This window comes from Eschscholzia californica, unplaced genomic scaffold (genome assembly GCF_041429995.1).
Source record: "Eschscholzia californica isolate CP2 unplaced genomic scaffold, dmEscCali1.0.p SCAF_2, whole genome shotgun sequence".
Classification (NCBI taxonomy): domain Eukaryota; kingdom Viridiplantae; phylum Streptophyta; class Magnoliopsida; order Ranunculales; family Papaveraceae; genus Eschscholzia; species Eschscholzia californica.
This window is the reverse complement of record NW_028238309.1, coordinates 2,283,566-2,306,071: the sequence shown is the minus strand read 5'-3', so window position 1 is coordinate 2,306,071 and position 22,506 is coordinate 2,283,566. Positions and strand designations below refer to the sequence as shown.

General features: G+C 36.8%; 5 protein-coding genes across 5 annotated transcripts; 3 read left to right on the top strand and 2 right to left on the bottom strand.

Moving 5' to 3' along the window:
- Positions 1 to 2,602, bottom strand: LOC147555191 (GDP-mannose 3,5-epimerase 1). The gene is made up of 6 exons (XM_086663412.1): positions 2,133 to 2,602; positions 1,360 to 1,767; positions 1,163 to 1,256; positions 821 to 1,083; positions 522 to 729; positions 1 to 415 (listed from the first exon to the last, which is right to left on the bottom strand). The coding sequence occupies exons 2-6, from the start codon at positions 1,764 to 1,766 to the stop codon at positions 260 to 262; spliced, it is 1,128 nt and encodes a 375-aa protein (XP_086519538.1). The 5' UTR covers position 1,767; positions 2,133 to 2,602; the 3' UTR covers positions 1 to 259.
- A 1,749-nt stretch (positions 2,603 to 4,351) lies between these two features.
- Positions 4,352 to 8,317, bottom strand: LOC147555190 (3-ketoacyl-CoA synthase 11-like). The gene is made up of 2 exons (XM_086661680.1): positions 7,337 to 8,317; positions 4,352 to 5,290 (listed from the first exon to the last, which is right to left on the bottom strand). The coding sequence occupies exons 1-2, from the start codon at positions 8,105 to 8,107 to the stop codon at positions 4,508 to 4,510; spliced, it is 1,554 nt and encodes a 517-aa protein (XP_086517806.1). The 5' UTR covers positions 8,108 to 8,317; the 3' UTR covers positions 4,352 to 4,507.
- A 3,059-nt stretch (positions 8,318 to 11,376) lies between these two features.
- Positions 11,377 to 11,853, top strand: LOC147555189 (uncharacterized). The gene has a single exon (XM_086657520.1). The coding sequence runs from the start codon at positions 11,377 to 11,379 to the stop codon at positions 11,851 to 11,853; it is 477 nt and encodes a 158-aa protein (XP_086513646.1).
- A 1,255-nt stretch (positions 11,854 to 13,108) lies between these two features.
- Positions 13,109 to 16,560, top strand: LOC147555188 (uncharacterized). The gene is made up of 8 exons (XM_086661682.1): positions 13,109 to 13,606; positions 14,565 to 14,667; positions 15,291 to 15,360; positions 15,484 to 15,522; positions 15,860 to 15,977; positions 16,071 to 16,128; positions 16,235 to 16,401; positions 16,502 to 16,560. Exons 1-7 carry the CDS (start codon positions 13,518 to 13,520, stop codon positions 16,346 to 16,348), a joined length of 591 nt encoding a protein of 196 aa, XP_086517808.1. The 5' UTR covers positions 13,109 to 13,517; the 3' UTR covers positions 16,349 to 16,401; positions 16,502 to 16,560.
- Positions 16,427 to 18,833, top strand: LOC147555187 (uncharacterized). Its single transcript, XM_086661681.1, has 8 exons — positions 16,427 to 16,562; positions 16,648 to 16,707; positions 16,804 to 16,889; positions 16,968 to 17,135; positions 17,273 to 17,530; positions 17,672 to 17,884; positions 18,048 to 18,319; positions 18,402 to 18,833. The coding sequence occupies exons 2-8, from the start codon at positions 16,668 to 16,670 to the stop codon at positions 18,523 to 18,525; spliced, it is 1,161 nt and encodes a 386-aa protein (XP_086517807.1). The 5' UTR covers positions 16,427 to 16,562; positions 16,648 to 16,667; the 3' UTR covers positions 18,526 to 18,833.
- The last annotated feature ends 3,673 nt before the right edge of the window (positions 18,834 to 22,506 follow it).

Genomic DNA, 22,506 nt, shown 5'->3' with positions numbered 1-22,506 from the left:
TTAAAAAGGCAAATTGTTTTCATATTTTTAGAGATTGATACACCATCACTACAATAAAAGAAGATCAATATCGAAAGCTTGATCAAATACCCAAGAATACATACCGATCCTTGCTCTTTATACCCGAAACAACAACATTAAATAAGAAAAACTCGAAAACTTGCTTGCAATCGGAGCATTATCTCAATACTACATGTCGTAAGACTTGATAGGGCTCAGTGCTTATAAATACACACAATCTTCATAAAATCATTAAACTTCACTCTTTGCCATCAGCTGCACGAAGTGAGCCGAGTGAAACAGGTGCCTGTGTTCCCACAACTTTGGATGATCCATAAATCGAAAGATCGATTCCTTGGTTCTTCTCCTTCTCAATTTGTTCTTTGATCCAGAAGTATGTGAACCTAAGCCCATCCTACAAAAGTTTCGAAAAACAAGTTTTTAGAGAGTGTCAAAGGTTCATAACGTTTCTAGTTTTCCTAATGATAAGAGACAAATGACTGTTTTGTAAGTATCGATACCTTGAGTTTCATGGTTGGGGCCCAACCAAGCTTCTCTTTAATGAGTGTGTTGTCCGAGTTTCGACCTCTCACACCTTCTGGCCCAGGAATATGTTGGATTGGGAGATTCTTCTCCTCGAAGCCGAGGACAATCTCCGCCATCTCGTTCATGCTTACCATCTCATCACTTCCGATGTTAACTGGCTCACGGAAATCTGATTTCGTCAATCTGTACCCAAGAACTTGATGAGCTCATGCATAAGATTACATACTAGAACTTCTCAATATAAAAGTTTGAGAATTAGTAAATGAAAGATTACCTAAGGACTCCTTCAACACATTCATCAATGAAAGTGAAGGAACGGGTTTGAATTCCATCTCCCCACATTTCAAATTTATCGGTAGATGTTTGTGCCTTTCGACAGAAAGCAGCTGGGGCCTTCTCTCTCCCACCTTTCCATGTACCGAATGGGCCATAGATGTTGTGGAACCGTCCAATACGGCACTCAACCCCGAAATCCTTGGTATAGTGCTTGCACAACTCCTCAGTCGCTAGCTTCTCTAGGCCATAAGCATCTTGAGGCTACACGAAGAACAATGAACTTGTAAGAGTATGTCACAACTAAGCTATGAGTTAGGGGGTTGGTTGTCGAATAACAAACCTCAGCAGGCCAAGCATCAGCTTCCTTCAAGCTAACATTAGTCTCCAGTTGCTTGAATTCAGGGTAGATACAAGCACTAGAGGCATAGAAGAACCTACAAAATTAGGGCAGACAAGTGAGTTTCAAATTCGATATATAAACTCCTCATTCAACATTCTCAAATCCTAGTAGCTTCGAGCATGTTGAAGATGACATACCTTTTGACACCATTAATCCTAGCAGCTTCGAGCATATTGAAGCTAATCATGGTGTTGTTATACATAATGACAGAATGGTTTGATTGGATGAAACCCATTCCTCCCATGTCGGCAGCAAGATTGAAAACATGATCGACCCCGGAAGTGACCTTCAAGCAGTTATCCATAACCCTAAGATCAACAAGGTGGAATTCATGACAGAACATATCTTCGGTCATGTGTTCGTTCTTCTTCCAGTCCGAAGCAATAATGTAGTGACCTTCACTCTTCAAACGGCGGGCAATGTGGGAAGCTATAAACCCACCGGCACCAGTGATCGAAATCCTGAGCTTCTCGGATGGCCAGTAAAGTTCCCTCACTAGTTCAGCATAAGTGTACTCGCCATATCCAACACCATTAGTTGTCATTCTGCAAAAATGTAATAAATCAGAATCATAAAGAGTTGGGTAGTTGGGTTTATGTAATTTCTTCTTAGAATCAAACTAAGAAGAAATCAAACAAAATCAGACACTTTTTTAACTTTCATATAATCAAACACAAGAACTACAACATAAAATCAAACAAAGCTAGAAATATTGATGAACACTTAAATCTACTTCAACTCATAAAATTAAACACAACCCACAACCCAAAATCATCTCAATTCTCAAATTCCCTTAGTATACTAGAAACCAGTTAAAATTTCTAGCATCACACAACAAAAATGGAGGAAAGAACAGGGCATAGTTAATCAAATTGAAATCTAGCTCAAAATGAAAGGAATAATAAGTTACCTGAACAATATTGAATTTGAAATTGTGGGAACTTAAAAAGAGAAGATAAGAATTTCAGAGAAACTTGGACTGAATAACTTCTGAAACTCTCTCCCACTATTTATAATCCTAACAATGGCATTCGTCTTGTTGTTATTACATCTCAGGACTACATTCCTTTCCTACTCCAGTATTCCTTTCTTGACTTACCAATTAGAATGGAGGGTAATGTTCACCTATGTCACTTTCAATAGAGAATTTTTTTTTCTACGGGTGAATCCGAGGCGGGTGACGTGGCAGGCGAGATTATCTGTCTGATTTGGAGAAAACATTTTTTCTCCAGATCTCGCTCGGCCACGTCAAACTTTGGACGAGCTAATGTGAATGGGTGTAAGTCATGTTGCTCGAAAACACCCAGTGATGACCACACTCAGAGACACGAAAGCACAGGTAACACCAAATGGTGAAATAAGCTCTCTAGAGGTATAAAAAGACGCTAGCAAGCACTACGAACCCTCTGTCCCACGCATATAACCAACTCGCGTGGTTCATCGGCTCCACGGAAAACTCCTGACCAACATTCACCCGGGGCGGGAGAGTGGCTGGACATAACATCATTTCTTATTTGTTTAAATATTGGGTAATGTTCACCTATGTTAGGTTAACTTGTCAATAGGATAGATGAATTAGTCTATTAATTAGTAAATTAATATTGTTGTGTGGGGATGAAGCATGTTAGTATCATAAAATCGCCCTACCTCATGCTTTTGGGTGTAAAATTTGTGTCCAATAGTAATTAATAATGGAAAATAGATCCACTAATCACCATTAAGTAGTTAACTAGAGAAATGATTTAATTGCAAATGGACATTGAAAAATATTATTTTTCCTTAATAATTAGCTGGTTTACCTAATCATCAATAATTAAATTGGTTAATATTATAGAGCAGGTTTTATTTGTGCTTAAAAAATATAATAAGTTAATCATGAGAAGAGAAAGAGAAAGAGAAATGCTTATCCAACAACCCACAGGGTGGCATTTGATAACTTATCAATTATTGAGATCCAATTTGTAGATTCTTTCCTAATGTAATAATTTTTTATTCATTAGAAAAATCATACTATGTTTTATGTAACTAGAGGGATTCCAATAATGTAAATTCGAAAATGGTAGTGGCAACGGAAAAGCAAAGAGTGTTGGTTTGGTGAAACTCACTTTGGTAATAACATATGTCTTTCAACTGGAGAAATCACGTCTTTAATACTTCGCTAGAAATCACCACAATCAGATTTTGTACTTTTTGTGAGGAGGAAACTTCCCACTCCCATCGGGTGACGAAAGTGGAGAAATAGGTGATTTGGATTCACATAAATAAAAATGAGAAAATGTCAAGCTAGTAAATAGTAGACTAATGGTACCAAATTACCAATCATATGGAAAAGGAATATAGATAGAAACAAGGGGGGAAAGATAGGAAAGCTGTCTCTTTAGGGACATTCGATAAAATTAGGACGATACAGGAAAAAAAGACAGGAAAGTTGCTACTAAGACGAAGCTTCTCTCTGGGCCTAGGTATTGCTGGTAAGCTCAGCTCTGTTTTGGCTATAAGCAATCCCCAGACGGCCACACATACGACTAGGTATTGCTGGTGGGCTTAGCCCTGTTTTGGCTAAAAGCAACCCCCATACATAGGACTGTCGCGATATCTAACCAAAAATTAGTTGATAATCAAATTATGGATTGATGAGAATTGGGTAAGTTATTTAGAGGTGTAAGTTGGTCCACCACCTCCGGTATGGCCCGTTTAAAATGAGTCCGGCCCATTAGACACCTAAGGAGTTATTTATGCTATGTTGGGCTTGGGCCTATAAGACGGCATGAGTTTGGATACTTTTAGGCATTAGGTATTTTACAAACCCAAACTATTAAGTATAGGTCATGAAGTTTCAACAAAAAAAAAAAGTATAGGTCATGAAATTTCAAAATTTAGGTGGGAGTTTTGAGGTGTTCTATGGTTGAAAGATATTTGGTAGGAGAACTAACTAGGGCTACCTGAACCTATACAATCACAAAAGTTGCTTGTTCATCTATATATATCAACTTTGTAATTGGTCATTGCATTGAGGACTATTTTCTCACATTTATTCTTTTACGTTATCTCGAACGAATCTGTCAAATTCTGAGGCCTTAACTTTTACGCTACCAGATACACAAATTTATTAGTTACGAGAATCCAAACTACGATAAATTTTGTATCCCTTTTCAATACCATTATGCTTTTAAAAGTTACAAAATAAACAACATCAAATTGGTTTACAAAAGAAAAATTTAATTATACATCATCACGCTAGGTTTAAGTTGAAGTTGTAATATGAAATTATGAATATGAACATGTTCATGACTTAATGGATACTTCTCTAGGAACATGGACAGGGAACATATGAATCTCATCTATCCATGGGTTTTTCTCTTTACCAGGATCTACTGTCTTCAAAGCTCTCCATACTGCACTATTACACTTAAACCCCGATCCGAATGCTATTTGCCACAGCCGATCTCCGTTGCTAATTCTTCCTTTAGCTTCTGAATAAGCAAGTTCATACCATAATGAACTACTTGATGTATTACCAAACCTATATAATGTCATTCTTGATGGTTCCATATGAGCTTCACTTAGGTCTAAGTTCTTTTCAAGTTCATCTAAAACTGCTCTTCCTCCTGCATGAATGCAAAAATGTTCAAATGCAAGCTTAAAATCTGGTATATATGGCTTTATCTTCATTTTTAAGATCTTCCGGCCGACTAAAGTCGCGAAAAATAGAAATTGTTCTGATAATGGTAGGACTAGAGGTCCTAAAGTTGTGATGTTTGTCTTCAAGGCTTCTCCTGCTACAGCCATTAAGTCTTTCGAAAGGGAAACCCCTATGTTTTTAGTTTCATCTTCTTCTTGATATACACAATTAAACGATCGGTCTTCTGCCCCTTTATGAGTTCGAATTGTGTGGATAAGTTGGTACTTTGAACGACGACGGTCGGATGATTTGTTCGAGAGAAGAATTGCAGCACCACCCATTCGAAATAGGCAGTTGGAGACCAGCATTGATCGGTTGTTTCCAAAGTACCAATTTAAAGTTATGTTCTCCATGCTTACTACTAGCGCATACGAGTTTGGATGCACCTGTTCATTTTGTTAACAAAACATTACTTAGAACCGTTTAAAGAGGACTAGTCTGACATTTCTCCAAAAATTTGGACTAAAAGTGAAATAGAATAAAAACAGACACAATCACGGGCTACACCAATATATATCTATTATATAAAACACAATGGTGTTTTTTGAGATGGACCGTTGATTTATCTCTCAGATATTCACGTCTGTTGGATTTACATCAAGAACTTTACGATCTAATGGTTGAATTTGAATTGAAAAAAAAAAATACTCAAACTAAATTCAGTTTCAACTTCTCCACCCACCCACGATTCACATCTCTTTAGTTGAACAATCTAGATTTAAAATTAATAACAAACTAACTGCCCACATCCTCAAATCTCTCACTTTTAAATTCGGTTTTAACTACCCATACCCCAAAGCTATCTGTTTTCTACCCTAAAATTTCTCATTCTCTACGAAATTCCTACTATCTCTAGGTTAATACTTAGGAGTGAGGAAATCACAAACTCATAACACAAGGTTAAATATCTCTTTGGATGTTAAAATAGCCACATGATTTTCTTTTTTTAATCATTTTCTTAACTACTTAGAGAGCAGATAGACATGTTAGAGGCATGAGTGAAGGAAGAATTACTAATCTACATCAACAATTAACTTCTTAGTAATAATCTACATCAACAATTGACTTCTTCTTTAAATTATGTAAGAATGTTTACTTTCTTCTTTTTGTAAAGTTTTAATTTTTTTTAGTGTCATTCTTTTTAACTGTTTGATATTTTTTTTTTTTGAGTTTCAATCTTTCCTATATTAACTCTTCTTTTTATTTTTGCCAATTATTTTTTGTTTACTTTTACAGGTGGTAATAATCGACATTTTCTTCTTCTTTAGTCGATCTTCCCATAATTTTACTTATTTAGTCGATCTTTCTCTTAATTTTACTTAGTCACATCCTCAACTTTTCTTTGGTTTTCTTTGTTTTGATTTCTAATGATCATTGTTTGCAGGTAATGTAAATTATTTTTATTTGCTTCTTCCTGAGTAAATCTATCTTCCTAATACTCACTTTCTTTATACATTCTCTATTCCTTTGTTTTTATCACACTAATTAGTTCAATAAATATGATTTTGCTGGAAATTCAAGTTCTCTTGGAATTTTACTATTATTTATTTGTAGTTTTCTTTTGTCTTCCAATTACTCTAGATATGTAATTATTTTTTGTTCTTCTTTAGTACATGTATAATCTTCATGTTCTCTCCTTTTTCCAGATTTAGGTTTTTTAAATTATGTCATTTCCTGTATTTTTCAAAGTTATACGAATATGTTGATGAATTTGTAGGATTGAAGATGTTTGTTATAACAAGTCAAAGTTATGTTCACTAGATTATAGGATTAATGTAACCATTTGATTATCGGATTGATGTAAACTTCAATGATATTATTTGTTATTTTGTTTAGTTTTTGGAACATTAATGAACATTTTTTTCCCCCTCAACTAGGTGTCCACCGCGTCCTACGAACGCGGTAGATCCCTTTTAGCTAACGCTTTTGGTATTGTACCTGTCGTGGTCGACCATGTCTCAGTGGTGTATGTATCTCGAGGTTGTGCATATCCAAATGTGAAATGCGTCACAAATTTGATTTCTATAACATCGAGGATGACACAAAGATCTGTGATTCGCATAGAATATGCGAATTACAAATCCTGTATGATGTTTGATGGTGTAGAAATGAAATTCGCGACGCATTTCACATTTGGATATGCATTACCTCGAGATACATACACCACTGAGACATGGTCGACCACGACAGGTACAATACCAAAAGCGTTAGCTAAAAGGGATCTACCGCGTCCGTAGGACGCGGTGGACACCTAGTATATATATATACAACGGTGTTACATGACCCGAAATTATGGCTAATAATGACCAGACTGATGACATGCTATGCTCATTTTCTACTCGAGGCATGCCACGTCAGCAAAAGGGCCATGCTCGCGCGTAAATTTCGGGCCAAGTGTTATTTTGTATGAGAAGGATTAGAAGGAAACTAACCTGAAGGAGCTGTTTGGCAAGGTCAATAGAAATAAGACCAGCACTACAACCCATACCACCAAGATTATAACTCAAAATATTACTCCTAAGCTTATAGTGATTAACAAGCATAGCTGAAAGAGAAGGTGTTGGGCAAAAAAGACTGCAATTCACAACAACAATTCCAATATCCTTAGCCTTTACCCCTGTCTTCTCCAACAATTCATCAACTGCCCCAAACATAACCATCTCAGCTTCTTTCCTTGCCTCGGCCATACACGGGTTCGGTGGAACCCGTAAAACCGCTTCAGGTAAATACGTCGATTGACCCAACCCCGATCTCTCGAGAATTTTCTTTTGGAACCCTAAATTCTCTTTGGAAAAACTCCCCGTTAACGTAGACCGTTCCATAAATATTTCTCTAGTACATTTTCGATCGGGTTCTGGTTTATAACATGAAAAATCAACCAAGTATATTTTTCGTGGCCTAGACATGAAATAGAGTGTACCTATGAAAACCAAGAGTATAGAACATAAAAGTACTGAGACAAGATTGAATCTAAGTTGGTTCCAAAGTTGAACCAAATCATTCGAATTTAAGGTCGAAAGTCGAACGGATGTGACAAAGATTAGTGGTGTTAGTAAGAGGTATAGAGCATGAGAGATCAAATAGTGGTACCCAAGTTTGACATATTTGAGTTTTACTGATAAGAGGAAATTAGGAAGCTTTTTGATATCTATCTTGGGTTGAACTTGAATTTGAACTGAATCAGAGACTGGGTCTGTTTTCATTTTTTCTTTCTGAAAGTTGGTCTGTTTGTTGATCACACACACCAAGATTGGGATCAAAGTTAGAAAATGATGAAAGAAACGGAAGTTGAGGTAAAGAATATGGGATTTGGTCAGATACCCAAGAAGATAAAAGATGTTTTTTTTTGTGGGAAGTTTGGAAGCAAATGAAAGCAGTAGATGGTGAGAAAATGTAGAGGAAGTGTTAGGGTTTTAAAGAGAGAGAGAGAGAGAGAGAGAGAGAGATGGGAGGATACAACTACCAAACGAACTCTTATATTAAAAAACTCTAATATTTTATTTATTTTATGGGTTGGAAAAAAATGGAGAAAAGAAAAATATAATTGATTGGATTTCTATAGAAAGTAATCAGATATAGGAAAATTCTAGGTGGAACTTGTGTTCGTAGGGCAAGAAGTTCTGTCAATTACATTAAGCGAAGTTTTGATTATTCAGGTAAGTTATCTCAAGATAGAAATTAGAACGTATAACCAGCAGTGAGAGAACCTAGACGACTGATATCAAACGCGTTAAAAAAGATACATTTCCATATAGATAGGATTGCGTGTCGTTTCAACCACTTATCGACCACCCTACTAGTAGATATGTCAGAGGCAAAAATAAAATCCATTTTTTATTTGATGACAAATGCAACTTTTTGTAAGGGTGGGAATCGCGTGGGTTAAGATGACTGCTAAGCTTGCTTTCTATCGCGTCAGACTGGTCGAGCTCTCGAATTTTATGCCCATTAAAATTATTTGGCGGACTCAGGCAGATAATTTATCAGAAATTGAGCATTCCCAAACTCAATAAGGCACAAGACAAGTATGAATACGAGGATCTCGATTTTATAAAGAAAACAATGTCCAATTCACTAAAGACGAAAAAAATTTACAGACACTGAGACTATGACCACATTTTTGTTTTGTAGTGAATTTGATTAAATTTGATTAAAATTGAAGAAATCTCCATCTCACCATTTTAGAATATAATCCTTCTCTACATTGCATAAATCTAACAGATTTGTGTCCGGCGGTAAGCAAACTACCACTTGAAAACTCAAGTCCTGACATTTTTATTTTATTACGCGGGTTGAGTTAGTCCGTATTTGAAATTACGGGTGTCCATGAATTCTAACGGACTTGGATGTCTATGACAACGTTCAAATTTCCAGATTTTTTTTCCAGCCCTAACTAAGTAACTATCGACACGTAATTGCCCCAAAAGAGGATATAGGGACTATAATAATAGTAATCCAATCTTGGTAATTATTTCTATTTCTTGAAATTTATTAGTTACATACCACACTAAACATAGGAAGGGTAATGGAAACTGGAAAGCAAGACCTAGTTTGATACGACTTGGTTGGTAGGTTAGGTGAAAGTGAAACCTTACCTTAGAATATGAAGACATTAATGAGAATTTGGCATAATAGATTAAGGATTGTATTTATTTTAGGGATGGCTCAAAATTTGTAGTGTATAAATGAAAAGAAATGGAGGAGACAGTTGTATAGAAGTTTGGTAACAGTTGAGGAGATATATAAATGCTTTGACTACATTATTAATAGTTGATCGATTAGTATGACATGAACCAATATAGTAAACGGTCCGCTATATCTTTCTTTTTCTCAGTCTAGATGGTGATTGTGAGGTATGGGCTAAGTGTATAAACACATATTTATTAGGTCACACGTAAACTCTCCACCATTGATTCTTCTTTTCAAGTCTCACAAGTAACTTTTATTGGTTTACTAAAAGAGGATATTGTCCATGCTCTCTCTATATGGAAGTGATTATTAGCAAGGGACAAAGTGTCCATGTCCATTGCAATTATATTGAGTTATGAAGTCGGCCCTAATCAAGGCGACTCTCTAAATCAAGCTTCCTTTTTTTCTTCAAAGTGTATTTCGGCTCGAGACAATATGACAACTCGATCAAAATTTATTAAACGTATAGAACATAGATAGTGCATTTCAGCACCAGACAATATGATAACTCGATCACAATTTATTGAAAATTTCTATATTTTGTACGCGATAGTGCCCTAGACATAACTAGACATATATAAGGTTTTGGGCTAAGAAAATTTTGGCCCAATATATAGCGGGAGCATATTTTGTTTTTGGAGACACCTTTAGGGCCCATCTGTGTGAGATGGTAGGGGACCGAAGAATTACAATTCCTAACCACACACAACTAGGGGCCACCCAAAATAAAACAAATTATAAGGGAGCCCCCTCTACAGCCCAAGGAACAAAATGAACATATCGCCAAAGGAACCCTCTGCCTACGACCAGAAACAAAAAAGAGAGACAAACACAAGAAAGATCGAGGGAGAAAGGGTTCGGGGACAGAAAGATAGATCGCAAAGATTACGTGATGTGGTTTCTTAAAGTTTAAAAATGTGATGAGAGTAAGGGCGAATTTACATAGGGCCGGAGGTGACTTCAGAGTAACAAAGAATATCAGAGCTAACCCTTCCTTAAACTATATTAAGTTCTTTCGCTGCGATCTCTATTCAATTGATGCACCCAACTCATTTGGTGAGTCCCAACTTAGTCCTCTTAGGCCACAAGTCCAAGTTCCTATGTAGGCCTTATCCAACTTATTATTTAAATTAACTTTTTTTTTTCATACCTTCCACTTCTTTTTGTAACTTTTAGAATTCATATCTTACAAGTTTTTCAATCATGTGTTCCAAACACACATGTACAATACAGATTTTTAGGTTAAAGATATTGAAAATGGGTCAATCAATGAGGAAAGAGGTGAATTTGATTTGGTAAAATGTTATAATTTTTAATCCTCCACTAATCAAATGATATCAGGTACTTAATTCTCAATTTTTGCATCAGAAATGTTATTTGGTGCAAAATTTTGAGTCGACCACATGTCAGATTCTGATGTGTCCGGTCTCATTGGTTTGCGCATGTGGAGAGATAAATGCCTTAACCAATGGGTGCCGGCTACTTAATTTGGATCTCCTTTAGGCTATCGATTTGAGGATAATAACACCATCCAAGAGAAAATTAAAGAATGGATTGAAATCAGAGTAGAAGATGAAGGTGTGAGAATAAGTGCTTACTTAATTTGGACAATTTGGAAGGCAAGAAACAGAAAGATATTTGATGGTAAAACTCCAGATGTGTTGAAAACTATTAAAGAGGCAATTGATTTGTTTATGGCCTATGAAACGAACTTAAAGGAAAATGAGGACAACAACTATACAAATTTGGAAAATAATTCACAAAGAGCAACAAGGGTGTGTTAATGGAAGATGAAGTAAGACTAAATGTGGATGGATCATACAAAAATGTAGAAGGGGCATCAGCTGTGGTTATGAGAAACTATAACAATTCATTCATAGCTGCTGAAACGGAGTACTATATTGCAGGAAGTGCGCTTGAGGCGGAAGCAAAAGCGGTTTTAATGGGACTGAGGTTAGCTAAGAACCATTCACACAGAAGAGTGGTGATAGAAGGAGATTCGAAATCGATTATAACAGCTTGTGAATCGAAGAATACTAGTATTCCTTGGCAAATTCGAAATATAATCAATGATATACATGATGAAGTACAACTGCTTGATGAGGTGAAAGTTTATGCCATCCCCAGAGAACACAATAAGATTGCTCATTATCTAGCAAAAGAGGCTTTCATGCTTAAACTATGTAAACAGTGGGAGGAATTCAATCCCCCACAATGCATTGTAAGAGTGTTAGAAATGGAGCTACTCTCATGTAGCTGAATATTTGAAAGAATAAATAAGGACAACGCCAAATTTTATAAAAAAAAAATGGGTGCCGGCTACATTAGCCTTTCTTCTTCTTTCTTTCTTTCTTTTATTTTCATTTTTAATTTTTCTTTTCCATATTTTCATCAAAATCTTTTAATTTCTTCGTGTTCTTTTGATGGGGATAATCCATACTTTGCTCATAAGAGAAAGACACTGAAGATAGGATTCAAAAGATCATGATTTCTTATTAGAACCCTGTTCTGAATATCCTACTACTTTTCTTAAGTGAGTTTATACTTTCTCTCTCAGACAGTCCAATACGAGAAAAGTGCACTATAGAATTTTTCAGTCAAACTGGATTGACGGGAGCCAATGCCAATAGCACAAGAACAAAAAAATGGGATGCTTTTAGGATCACCCAAATTGTTATTAATGTACTCATCACACGATAGCATGAGTCTATAGGCGTCCCTCATGTTTTACCCTTATGCTGATTAGGGCAGTCAGGGGATTCAAACTTGCCCGTTCGTGGTGGGTTTGAACAATACAGACTCAACCCTATCTAAGTGCGATCGGACAGCTCAGTCCGAGGTCCACTTGAAGTACCAAAAGAGAGAAGGGCCAGCGCAATAACATAAGAGCATCTCCAATGCAAAACTCAAAAAAATCTCTATTCGTCCTATTTGTCAAGTTCCAATTGAGATTCTCACTCCTAGGTGTCGAAAATAGAGATCCTCAATTCTTGTATGTCTCCAATGCAACACTCTAAACTCTTTTATTTTACTTACGTGTCATGGTTATTTTTGTAAAAATATAATTAGTTATTTTGAAAATATACGAAAACTTGATTTCTATTGGTTGAAATTTAAATATTGATGAGTTGGACAATTAGAGATATCTCAAGAGGACACTCTGAAAATAGAGTGTCCTCTTGAGATATCTCTATTCCACTCTCGACACATCATCTTTGAGATCTTAGTTGAGTTTTGCATTGGAGATGATTTTTTTAAAAAAACTCAGAAAATCTTATGTGGCACTCCGAGTTTCTAAGATTGAGTTATGCATTGAAGATGCTCTAAGGACAGGGTGTCTATAGAGGCACTCTCAGGAGCAATCAATGATGGGTTTATCCAGCGGTCAATGCATGCTATGCTAGCCCAGAGTCCTCGAGCTGCCCGGAAACCAAAATCGAGTTGTATTTCTTTCGGTTCCAATAGCATTACGAGGAAAATATTGACTGAAGTCAAAATCCCAAGAAATAGTTTTTATCAATCTTACGGTTCAAATAAGAGAAGCTTTCTTCTTTCTTACTACCTTGACTGTTTCCTATTTTCTCTTTCTTTCCTTCTCTCTCTACAAAGAAAAGAATCAGAATCAACCCTCATTCCCCTCTCTTCATCTTCTTCACGAAACCCTTGATTTTCCCACTCCAAAAAGCCGTTTTTTCTGGTTTTTTTCTTTCAAAAAGTACATAAAAAACGGGTCTTGTCCAAGCAAGAAGATCCAGAGAGTAAGCAAAGAGAGGATTCTTTATCTTAATCAACACTCTTTTTTAGATCCATTGCCTCCCCATGTCTAGAAACCCTAATGCTTCTTACCTCATTCTATCTCTCTTCTTCTTCTCTTCATTTTATTAGTCATTCTAGTGTTGTTGTCATTGTTGATTTTGAGGAAAGATGAAGATTTGGAGATGGGTTTTCTTCATTTCGATCTACTTTTGCTTATTCAAATCTGGGTTGTCTTCAATTGAGAATTTTCAACAAGCGTAAGTGTTTAATTTATTAAAGTTTCATGCTTGATTGTTTCTTCTAATGGGTTTCTATGATTTTTGGTTATCTTTGACTATGTCATTGTTGGTCACTTTCCATGCCAATTGCCAATTTTCAATCCAAAAGAGATAGCTCTTGCCCTTGAATTGACTTGGAATGATTCAACTTTTGCACAATTTTAGACATTAATGAGCCTCAAAAGTTCATCAACTACATGTTGCTTGCTTTTCTTTTTCATTTGATGGTTCTTGTTGATGCTGGTGTATGAATTAGATATCCTTGATGACATTGTTAGAGTTCGAACAAGTTTAATAACGCCATTGAATAGGATTACGAAAGAAACTCGTTGATACTTGATATATATAAAGTGGGCACCTATGGGTAAAAATGCAAACAAGCAAATGAACTTGTTCGAACTCTAACAATTTATGATATTTGTTTGAGATAGAAAAAATCACCTAAAGATGATCCCCTAGGTGTCTATCTGTATAAATTGGAAAGCTTCCTAAACAAAACTGAGTCCTACTCCGAAAGAAACTAACAAACTCGCTTTTGGATCGATTTTGGTGGATCATGTAGTTCTGATCTCATTTCATGCTCCACTGTAATGGACATGTCTAATCGTCTATACTAATCCGTCATGTTTAGAGTTGGAAGTTTGGGAAGACATTCAAATGTGCCATTGCTTACCTAATTAATTTTTATGAATTAATTACCTTAGAGATAGTCGACATTCGCCCTTTATTCTCTATAACTATTGATATTGGGCTTATATCAAGAAAAAATTGCCATCTTCGACTAGATGTCGAATGCAGTATTTGTAAAGAAGTTCTTAAGCTAGTGGGTTTCTTTGGTGTCTTTCTGGTGCACATATTTGTATGTGCTCTCGTTTATGTTATATATATCTACCTTCAACATCCATCCAACGCTCACCTATTTTACTTGTCCATACAGGTTTCCTATTGTGGAGCCCGATCATGATCATACAAAACTTCGTCTTTCAAGAGAAGGTTTAGAGGCAATAGAAAGAATAACGACCCCTATTGCAGCTGTTGCTGTAAGCCTCCGACCCATTTCTTGTCCAATTTGGATTCATTACTCTTCATATTAAAAATGGAATAGTGCTTTGAAAGTTGTGTCTTGGGTCAAATTAAAATATGTATGGCTAGTTGCAATCTTCTCCGAGGTGAAAATTGCATTTAACATGGATATCATTGATGGCAAGATCTTTTATGAAGTAATATACTGTAAGAAATATGGGATATGGTTAACTCTGTTCCTAACATGATGAAGACGTAGAATCGTAGATCGCGCAAAGCATTATCCCTACTTACTTTCACTAACAAAATTTGACATAAGCTGGCATTTTGTTTAGAATGACAATCTCGGTTCAGATCTCTGTAGACACTTTCGATGTTTTGAAATAGTAAACTCTTATAAGTGACGAGATTACCAATTTAAATACTATCTCTTACATGTATCCATTGAGCTTGGATCGTGCAAATTGGGCTTCTAAATTGTCCTTAACACGAAAGTCCAATTTTATGTCTCCAATTTAGCTTGTTTTAGAATGAATATGCGCAGAGAAAGAATGATTGGGAAATGTGGAAAACAAAATATGATGCTTTTCTAAACAAACCGTTACTACTCTTCTGACTTTTTCTTAACGAATCATTTCAGGTAATCGGTCCATATCGTTCAGGAAAATCATTTTTGCTTAATCAACTCCTCTCACTTTCTTGTTATGAAGGTCCATCTTTAGATGCAATTATTTGAACCTTTTCTTCGTGGTACTCTTGACAGTTATTTGAAGATTTAGTACGCTTTTGCTGTCAATTTTTTTCGTACTAAGCGAAATTTATGTTTCTTACAGGTTTTGGTGTTGGTCACATGCGGGATACGAAAACAAAAGGTTGATAAAAATCTCATTGAACCTGTTAATAGCATGTACTAGTCGGTCGGTGCTATACTGTTATAGTCCTTTTCGTACTATTATTACCTATTACTGGTTCCGAACCCTGGGTTATGTTTACCTTGACTTCTCGGCCCTTTTTGTTCTAGAGCCGACATGGTCTATGTTACAAGAAACATCAACAGTACGTAGTAAGGATAAGGCGGAAACATGGATACCTTAAATAGAAGCATCCATTGGAAATATGCCTAGAAGTTGAAGCTTTTCAGTATCATATGATTGTGTTTATATAATCTACGCTATTAGATTACTGACTTAGTTTTGTTTTTTGTCGTAGGAATATGGGTATGGGGAACCCCAATAGAATTGACAATCGACGGAGTAAAAACATCAGTGCTTTACCTTGATACAGAAGGCTTTGAAAGTGTTGGAAAATCAAATGTATATGATGACAGGTACCACGTGAAATCATATTTATATCACATTCATTTGGTTTGTATTGGTGTTTCTCTACATGTGAAACCCTACATGATTTCTTTTATTTACAGGATTTTTGCTCTGGCAACTGTTATGAGTTCCGTGTTAATCTATAATCTACCTGAGACGGTAATCTATTATGTTATGCTAAGCTACATTTCTATTGATAGCTCCATACTGATCTAATTGGTAAAAAAAATTGCGGTCCTGTTTCTTACTTAGATTCGCGAAGCAGATATTTCGCGGTTGTCATTTGCTGTTGAACTTGCAGAAGAATTCTATGGAAGGTTTGAACTCTCTTATTTCTTATAAATTCTCGAGTTTGTTCCGGAGATTTTCACCAGTCTAGTCTAACTTGTTCTTTGGCTTCCTTCCTATTTGCACATCGAAAACAGAGTGAAGGTACTCCATAGTCTTTTTACCTTTTTTCTTTCATCCACTTCTATATTTGCTTTTAATATGATCTAGTTCTGTGTATTTGAATAGTTGATAAATATTGCAGGGACAAGATGTTGCATTTGAACCTGCCAAGCTTTTGTGGCTCATCCAACGTGACTTTTTACGTAAGAACAATACGACGGGTTTAACTTTGTACTGGAATTTTAGTGTAGGCCTTCGTTAATTACTAATATTTATTTTATGTTACAGAAGGGAAATCTGTTCAAGAGATGGTGAATGAAGCTCTTCAACGTGTTCCCAATTTTCACGGTTAGCTTTTATGTAGATGCGAAGTCATAGGCATGCGATTTCTACTTTTTACAATTTTTTGAACACATTATTGGATAATGGCAATTGTGATTGCAGGTGACAAAAATATTGATCAGGTTAACCAAATCCGAGAATCCTTGGAAATTATGGGTAACAGTAGTACCGCCTTCAGCTTGCCACAGGTACTTGTTAAGTCTACTGCTGAATATAAGTCCAATGTTTAGTTGTAATTAGTTGCTTATCCTGTGACTTTGTAACAGCCTCATCTCCAGCGGACAAAACTTTGCGACATGAAGGATGGTGAACTTGACCCTATTTATGTTAAGAGAAGGGATCAACTGAAAGAACTTGTTGCTGCTATTATTCGTCCAAAAATTGTGCAGAGTAAACCTCTGAACGGGAAGGAGTTCGTATCTTTCTTAGAGCAGGTTCCATTTTTGTCTCTCGTCCGTTCTAGTTCTTAATACAATTAAACTCTTTAAATTTTAGGGGTTTGGATTGTTCTTTTACGCTGTCTAAGTTGCTTGTTTGATTCTTCTCCGATATTAATTTATTGGTATTTCAGATTCTCGAAGCATTAAACAAAGGAGAGATCCCATCGACAGGCTCCCTTGTGGAGGTTTTCAATAAGGGGATTCTCGAACGGTGCTTGAAGTTATACAGTCAAAAGATGGCTGAGTTGCATTTGCCTCTGTCAGAGGGTTCTCTGCAACAAATCCACGAGGAATCCAAACAAGCAGCAATGAAATCCTTCGATGAACAGCACTTCGGCCACCACCATGCTAAGCAATCTGCTGAGAAACTGGATCAAGAAATACTCGTGGTATGTATGAGAGTAGTCGACTATGTTAACTTGATTTGAGACATGGGTACGGATAATAGAAGTCTGAGTGTCTGACTAAACTTGAGTGTTGCAGAAGGTATATAACTTGTGTCGTTTACAATTTCCTTTGTCATTGTGCAGACATACCAAAACTTCATTTTGGCAAATGAATATAAATCTTCGAAGCTATGTGAGGCATTATTTACTCAATGTGAAGACAAAATGGACCAGCTCCAGGTCCTCAGACTCCCATCCATGGCGAAATTTAATGCGGGTTTTCTCCAATGCAATCAAAGCTTCGAAGAAGTTTGTGTTGGGCCTTCTAAAACAAACTACGAGCAAAGGATGGGAAAGGTTAGCTCCCGTCTTATTTCATCACTTTTCACTACTTGACCTAATTTCTTTTTAGGACACTTTTCTTACTTGAGCAACCTTGTAGTTTGCTTGTGAACCTTTTTGTTATTTTTCGCATGCCTACGAGTATTCTGAAAGCAAATTCTTCCATCAAATCTTGCAGATGTTGGGGAAGTCTCGATCTTTGTTTATTAAGGAATATAACCACAGGCTCTTTAATTGGTTGGTCGCTTTCTCCCTTGTCATGGTAGTGGTTGGCCGATTCATCGTAAAGTTCTTTTTAATGGAGATTGCAGCTTGGGTATTATTTATTTTCTTGGAAACATACACGAGGATGTTTTGGTCAGCCGAGTCTCTTTACTACAACCCAGCATGGCATTTTATTGTCGCCACTTGGGAGACTATAGTTTATAGTCCTATCCTCGACTTGGACAGGTGAGTTTTGTCTCTGTTCAGTTAAGAATTTCTAAAGAAGTCTAAATCGATAACCAATGTTTTTTTTTATTCCTTTGTATAGATGGGCGATTCCGGTTTGTGTGTTGTTAGCGATATTTATTCTTTACTGGCGGTGTTATGGACGGAGGAAACACGGGGGACATTCGTTATTACCTCTTTACAAGAATAGAGAGAGAACAGACTAATCAATGGAAAGAAATATACTCGAAGCTATCTGCAGGTTCGTAGACTCATTATTCATCTGTTTGAGCTACTTCCTAGTTTTTATACGGAGCCGGTGATGAATATTGAAGTTCTTTTATGTAACTTACTCGAAAGGGTTAGCAGATGAACGATCTGAAAGGTGAAGTTGTTTAATTTAAATTGTGTCCTTTGTTGTATTTCAGGATGTGATAGGGAAGTGCTAGATCATATTGTTTAAATACTGTAACTGTGCACGAAAAACAAATTTATCAAATTCATCAATCTCTACTGCTGTTTTCTTGGTGTAGTATTTTTAGGGTTTCTGTTCTTTTTTTTCTTCGAACCTTCAATTTTGGTCTTCGAATACAACAAACTCTGTAGTAACAATTGTACGAGGAAAAGAGAGAAATACGACAACCTCTATTGCTTTATATTGATAATCGATGAAGTTCAATTTGGTTGAGTGGTATATATTTGTAAAGCAGAATTCTAATCTTATTGTAGCATATTTACTTCTCCATCCAGATGTTAGTAATGAATTTAGAGGAGGCAGGACACTAGATAGAGAAACCTACTAGAAACCCAATCACGTATCAATCCATATACAAATAAATCACTCATCTCAAGAACCCTAATCACTAAATGTAGCCTCTTTCGTACATCTAATTGATTAAATTAAGAAGACCGAGACAATTTCTCTTTCAAAAACCCTAAAAAGTCTCAAAACCCCCAAAAAGATCATAATAGTTTACCGAAAAATTGTTCAATGGCTCGAAAATAGGGGATGACTATGGCCAAATGGTGATGTTGCGACTCTAATTGGTCAGATTATTTCTCTCTTCCCATAACCTGGCCAATTGGAGCATTACCACATCACCATTTGGCTTGTGGTCAACTAATATTCAGGCCATTAGGCCATTTAGCACTTCGAGAAATTTACAAGAAGATGAACTTTGTATAGGGAACTTTAATAGGCAATACCCAAACTTATTAGAGACAATGTTGCTAAAAGCAATCCCTTTTCTAACATATTTTGGTTAGAGGCATCCTTTCTGCGGTGTGTAGGTCTCTATGTCTATTTCTCAATATGCAATGCCCTCGAGCTTAGAATGCCAATTCGAGTTATGGCCAGCTACGAGTTTCCGGGCGACGACCTTAACTCCTTATTCTTCTTCTTCTCTTCACTCCCTCTCTCTCGTCTCTCTTCGGTGAAGGGGAGGAGTCCTTTCGTTAGAGAGCTAGTTTGAAACAAAACCATGAAGGTTTGGTCGACCTTTCAAAGTCTGGTTTTGTCTAGAACTAGACGTTTCCAACGAAGGGGCTCGTCAAGGTTTGGTTTCGTTTGGAAACTTGACCTTTCAAAGTCTGGTTTTGTCTAGAACCAGACGTTTCCAACGAAGGGGCTCCTCCCCTTCAAGGTTTTGGGACCAAATCTTCACTGGAGAGAGAGGGTAGAGAGAAAAAGAAGAAATGGAGGAGAAGAGAAGAAGAAGAAAGAGATATTTTTTAGTTAAAGTCGTTGGCCCGTGATTATTTATCGAAAGAAGACAAAAAATAAAAAATGGATGATACACTCTCAAACACAGGGTGTGTCGCTGACCATATTTGGACTACTTGTTTTGATCACGTCCTAAGGGTAAAACACATTGTCTATAAAACTTCTCCATCCTGTATTGTTACTAGGGGTCGGAAACGGACCAGACGAGTGTCTACCGTCACTTACTCTTCTGATCCGGACTAAACGCATAAAATCTCAATTTTTTCCATTCGGACATTTGAAACAAATCGGGCGGGCACTTGACAAAGTTTGGTTTTTCGTTGCCCGTCTAAATTGTCGGGCAATCCCTACACCAGACCGGTCAGACTCGGACACGATGTTTATAGTGTCCATAAAAGATACTCATTAAGATTCCACCCAAGCAAAACTCTTAAACGCAGGGGTTGGAATCAGTTCGGACGGGCGGGAAACGGACACTAACTCAACCGGTCTGGGCGGAACGGACACAAGTCCTAAGTGTCCACTCGGACATCCGGACAAAACGGACGGACATTTCAGATTTTTTCTCTAACAAAGTGTCCGTCCGTGACCGTTTTGATAGTCGGGCAAACCGGGTTTCGGTCAGTCGAGCACCGATCATTAAGGAACAAATAAAGAAAAAAAAAATCGAAATTAAAATTGTTTAGTAGCTAAATACAACTTTCTAAACTCCCACTTTACAATTCTAAAAAGTAATTGAGTACAAAATTAAAAGATAATCATTGAGATTTCTCATGGATTATGATCGGTTCTATTCTTCTTCTCATGGATTACGATCGGTGTATTGTAAATCCTAGAGTTACTGATGACATATTGAGATTTTAGAGGAGAGAAAGACTGGATAAGTAAAGAAGCAAAGACAAGATTTAAATGATTTCTAGGGTTATGTATATTTACTCTCGAAATCTAACAGTTGTAGCTAACCCTACAAATCCAAAGGCTTAAAATCAATCATGTAGAGGGGCGAGTATAACGGGTAGGATAAACGAACGGGTATGGACGGGTTCGGTTGGGCGGACTATATAAGCGGACGGACTCTGCCGGATCGCCGGGTAAGGACCTATGCTCGCGTCCGTCCCCTTAAGTTCTTTTGGTCGGGTTGATATAGACCAATTCGGGCATCGGACGGTCATGGACCTTTCGGACACGGATGGTCGTGGGCGGGTTTCGTGTTTCCGAGCCAAAATCCCACCCCTACTTAAACGTAGGCCAAACAAGAGTGTTCTATCTTTTTTTTTTTTTTTTTTTGTAAAGTATCCCAATCACTATTTTATTTATAACTAGTGATGTGGGATCAAAATGTGGAGTTCAAAACTTATTTCGTAACGATAACATAATCCCCCATTGTAATGAGATGAAAGAGATACAAAACTTTATAAAATAAGAAACGTAACCTTTCCATGCACTTACATGTAAGTGTGTAGCTAAATGCTAACTATATTGATTGATTTTAACTATCTATTATACGATTAAAATGTCTAAGGCCTCATTTGGGTACACACATAGCTTATATTATGAGCTTTTCTTTAAGCCCATAAATAAAAGCGCTTTTCAAAAATTTGTCTGAGTCGTTTGGTACGCTACATAAAAAGTGTTTTATATCTTTAAAAGCTAAGTATGACATTTGGTAAAAAAAAAAATGTAATCTTCGTATTGTAGTTATCAAACGATATGTTTATATCATTATATTAATAAAAAAATTATAAACATTAAATACTAAAATAAAATAATTGAATTTTTTTAATTTTTATAAACAAATAAAGATCAAAATTTGAACCTAATGCAGTGGTGATAGTGCTCAATGGTGGTGGATGTGTTATGGTGGTGCTCAATGGTGGCGGAGTTATAGTAGTGATGGTGGTTGTAGAATGGAGGGGGTGTTGGTGGTTAGGGGGTAAAGTTGCAAGACGGTAGTGAAATGGGGTTGGTGGAGGTGGTATAGTGTGGTGGTGGAGTGGTTGATTAGTGGCGATGGTGGTGAAGTGGTTGTGGTAGTGGTGGAGTTGCGCCGAAAGTGAAGCTACGTCGGAGGTTGTGGAGTTGCGGGGGAGATGGCGAAGCGTTCGGTGATGGTGGTAGAGTGGTGACGAAAGTGTGGGGGAGTGGTTGTAAAAAAATTTGATGGTTGTAGAATAGTTGTGATGGTGGTGGAGTTGCGGCGAAAGTGGTGGAGTGGTGGTGATGGAGTTGCGTCGGAGGTGGTATGGAAGTGGTGGAATGGTGGCATAGGTGGTGGGGTGATTGTCAGAGGTGGTGGAGTGATTGTGGTGGCAGAGGTGGTGGGGTGGTTGTGATGGTGGTGGATATTTATTGATGGTGACAAAAAAATATTTTATTTTATTTTCATAGCTAGCTTTTAATAAGCAACTATAAAAAAACCACAAAATTGTGGCTTCTGCTTTCTAGAGAAAATGACTTTTCTAGCTTAAAATAAGCTACAACTTTT

Coding starts and splice junctions, on each gene's coding strand:
- LOC147555187 (XM_086661681.1), top strand. CDS start 16,668: ATGGTGAATGAAGCTCTTCAACGTGTTCCCAATTTTCACG. Junction 16,708..16,803: donor ACGTGTTCCCAATTTTCACG/GTTAGCTTTTAT, acceptor TTGTGATTGCAG/GTGACAAAAATATTGATCAG. Junction 17,136..17,272: donor TCGTATCTTTCTTAGAGCAG/GTTCCATTTTTG, acceptor TTGGTATTTCAG/ATTCTCGAAGCATTAAACAA.
- LOC147555189 (XM_086657520.1), top strand. CDS start 11,377: ATGGAAGATGAAGTAAGACTAAATGTGGATGGATCATACAAAAATGTA.
- LOC147555191 (XM_086663412.1), bottom strand. CDS start 1,766: ATGACAACTAATGGTGTTGGATATGGCGAGTACACTTATGCTGAACTA. Junction 1,084..1,162: donor CTGATGCTTGGCCTGCTGAG/GTTTGTTATTCG, acceptor TTCTTCGTGTAG/CCTCAAGATGCTTATGGCCT. Junction 416..521: donor CCCCAACCATGAAACTCAAG/GTATCGATACTT, acceptor AAACTTTTGTAG/GATGGGCTTAGGTTCACATA.
- LOC147555190 (XM_086661680.1), bottom strand. CDS start 8,107: ATGAAAACAGACCCAGTCTCTGATTCAGTTCAAATTCAAGTTCAACCC. Junction 5,291..7,336: donor TTGCCAAACAGCTCCTTCAG/GTTAGTTTCCTT, acceptor CAAAATGAACAG/GTGCATCCAAACTCGTATGC.
- LOC147555188 (XM_086661682.1), top strand. CDS start 13,518: ATGAAGATTTGGAGATGGGTTTTCTTCATTTCGATCTACTTTTGCTTA. Junction 13,607..14,564: donor ATTGAGAATTTTCAACAAGC/GTAAGTGTTTAA, acceptor TTGTCCATACAG/GTTTCCTATTGTGGAGCCCG. Junction 15,361..15,483: donor CTCACTTTCTTGTTATGAAG/GTCCATCTTTAG, acceptor TGTTTCTTACAG/GTTTTGGTGTTGGTCACATG.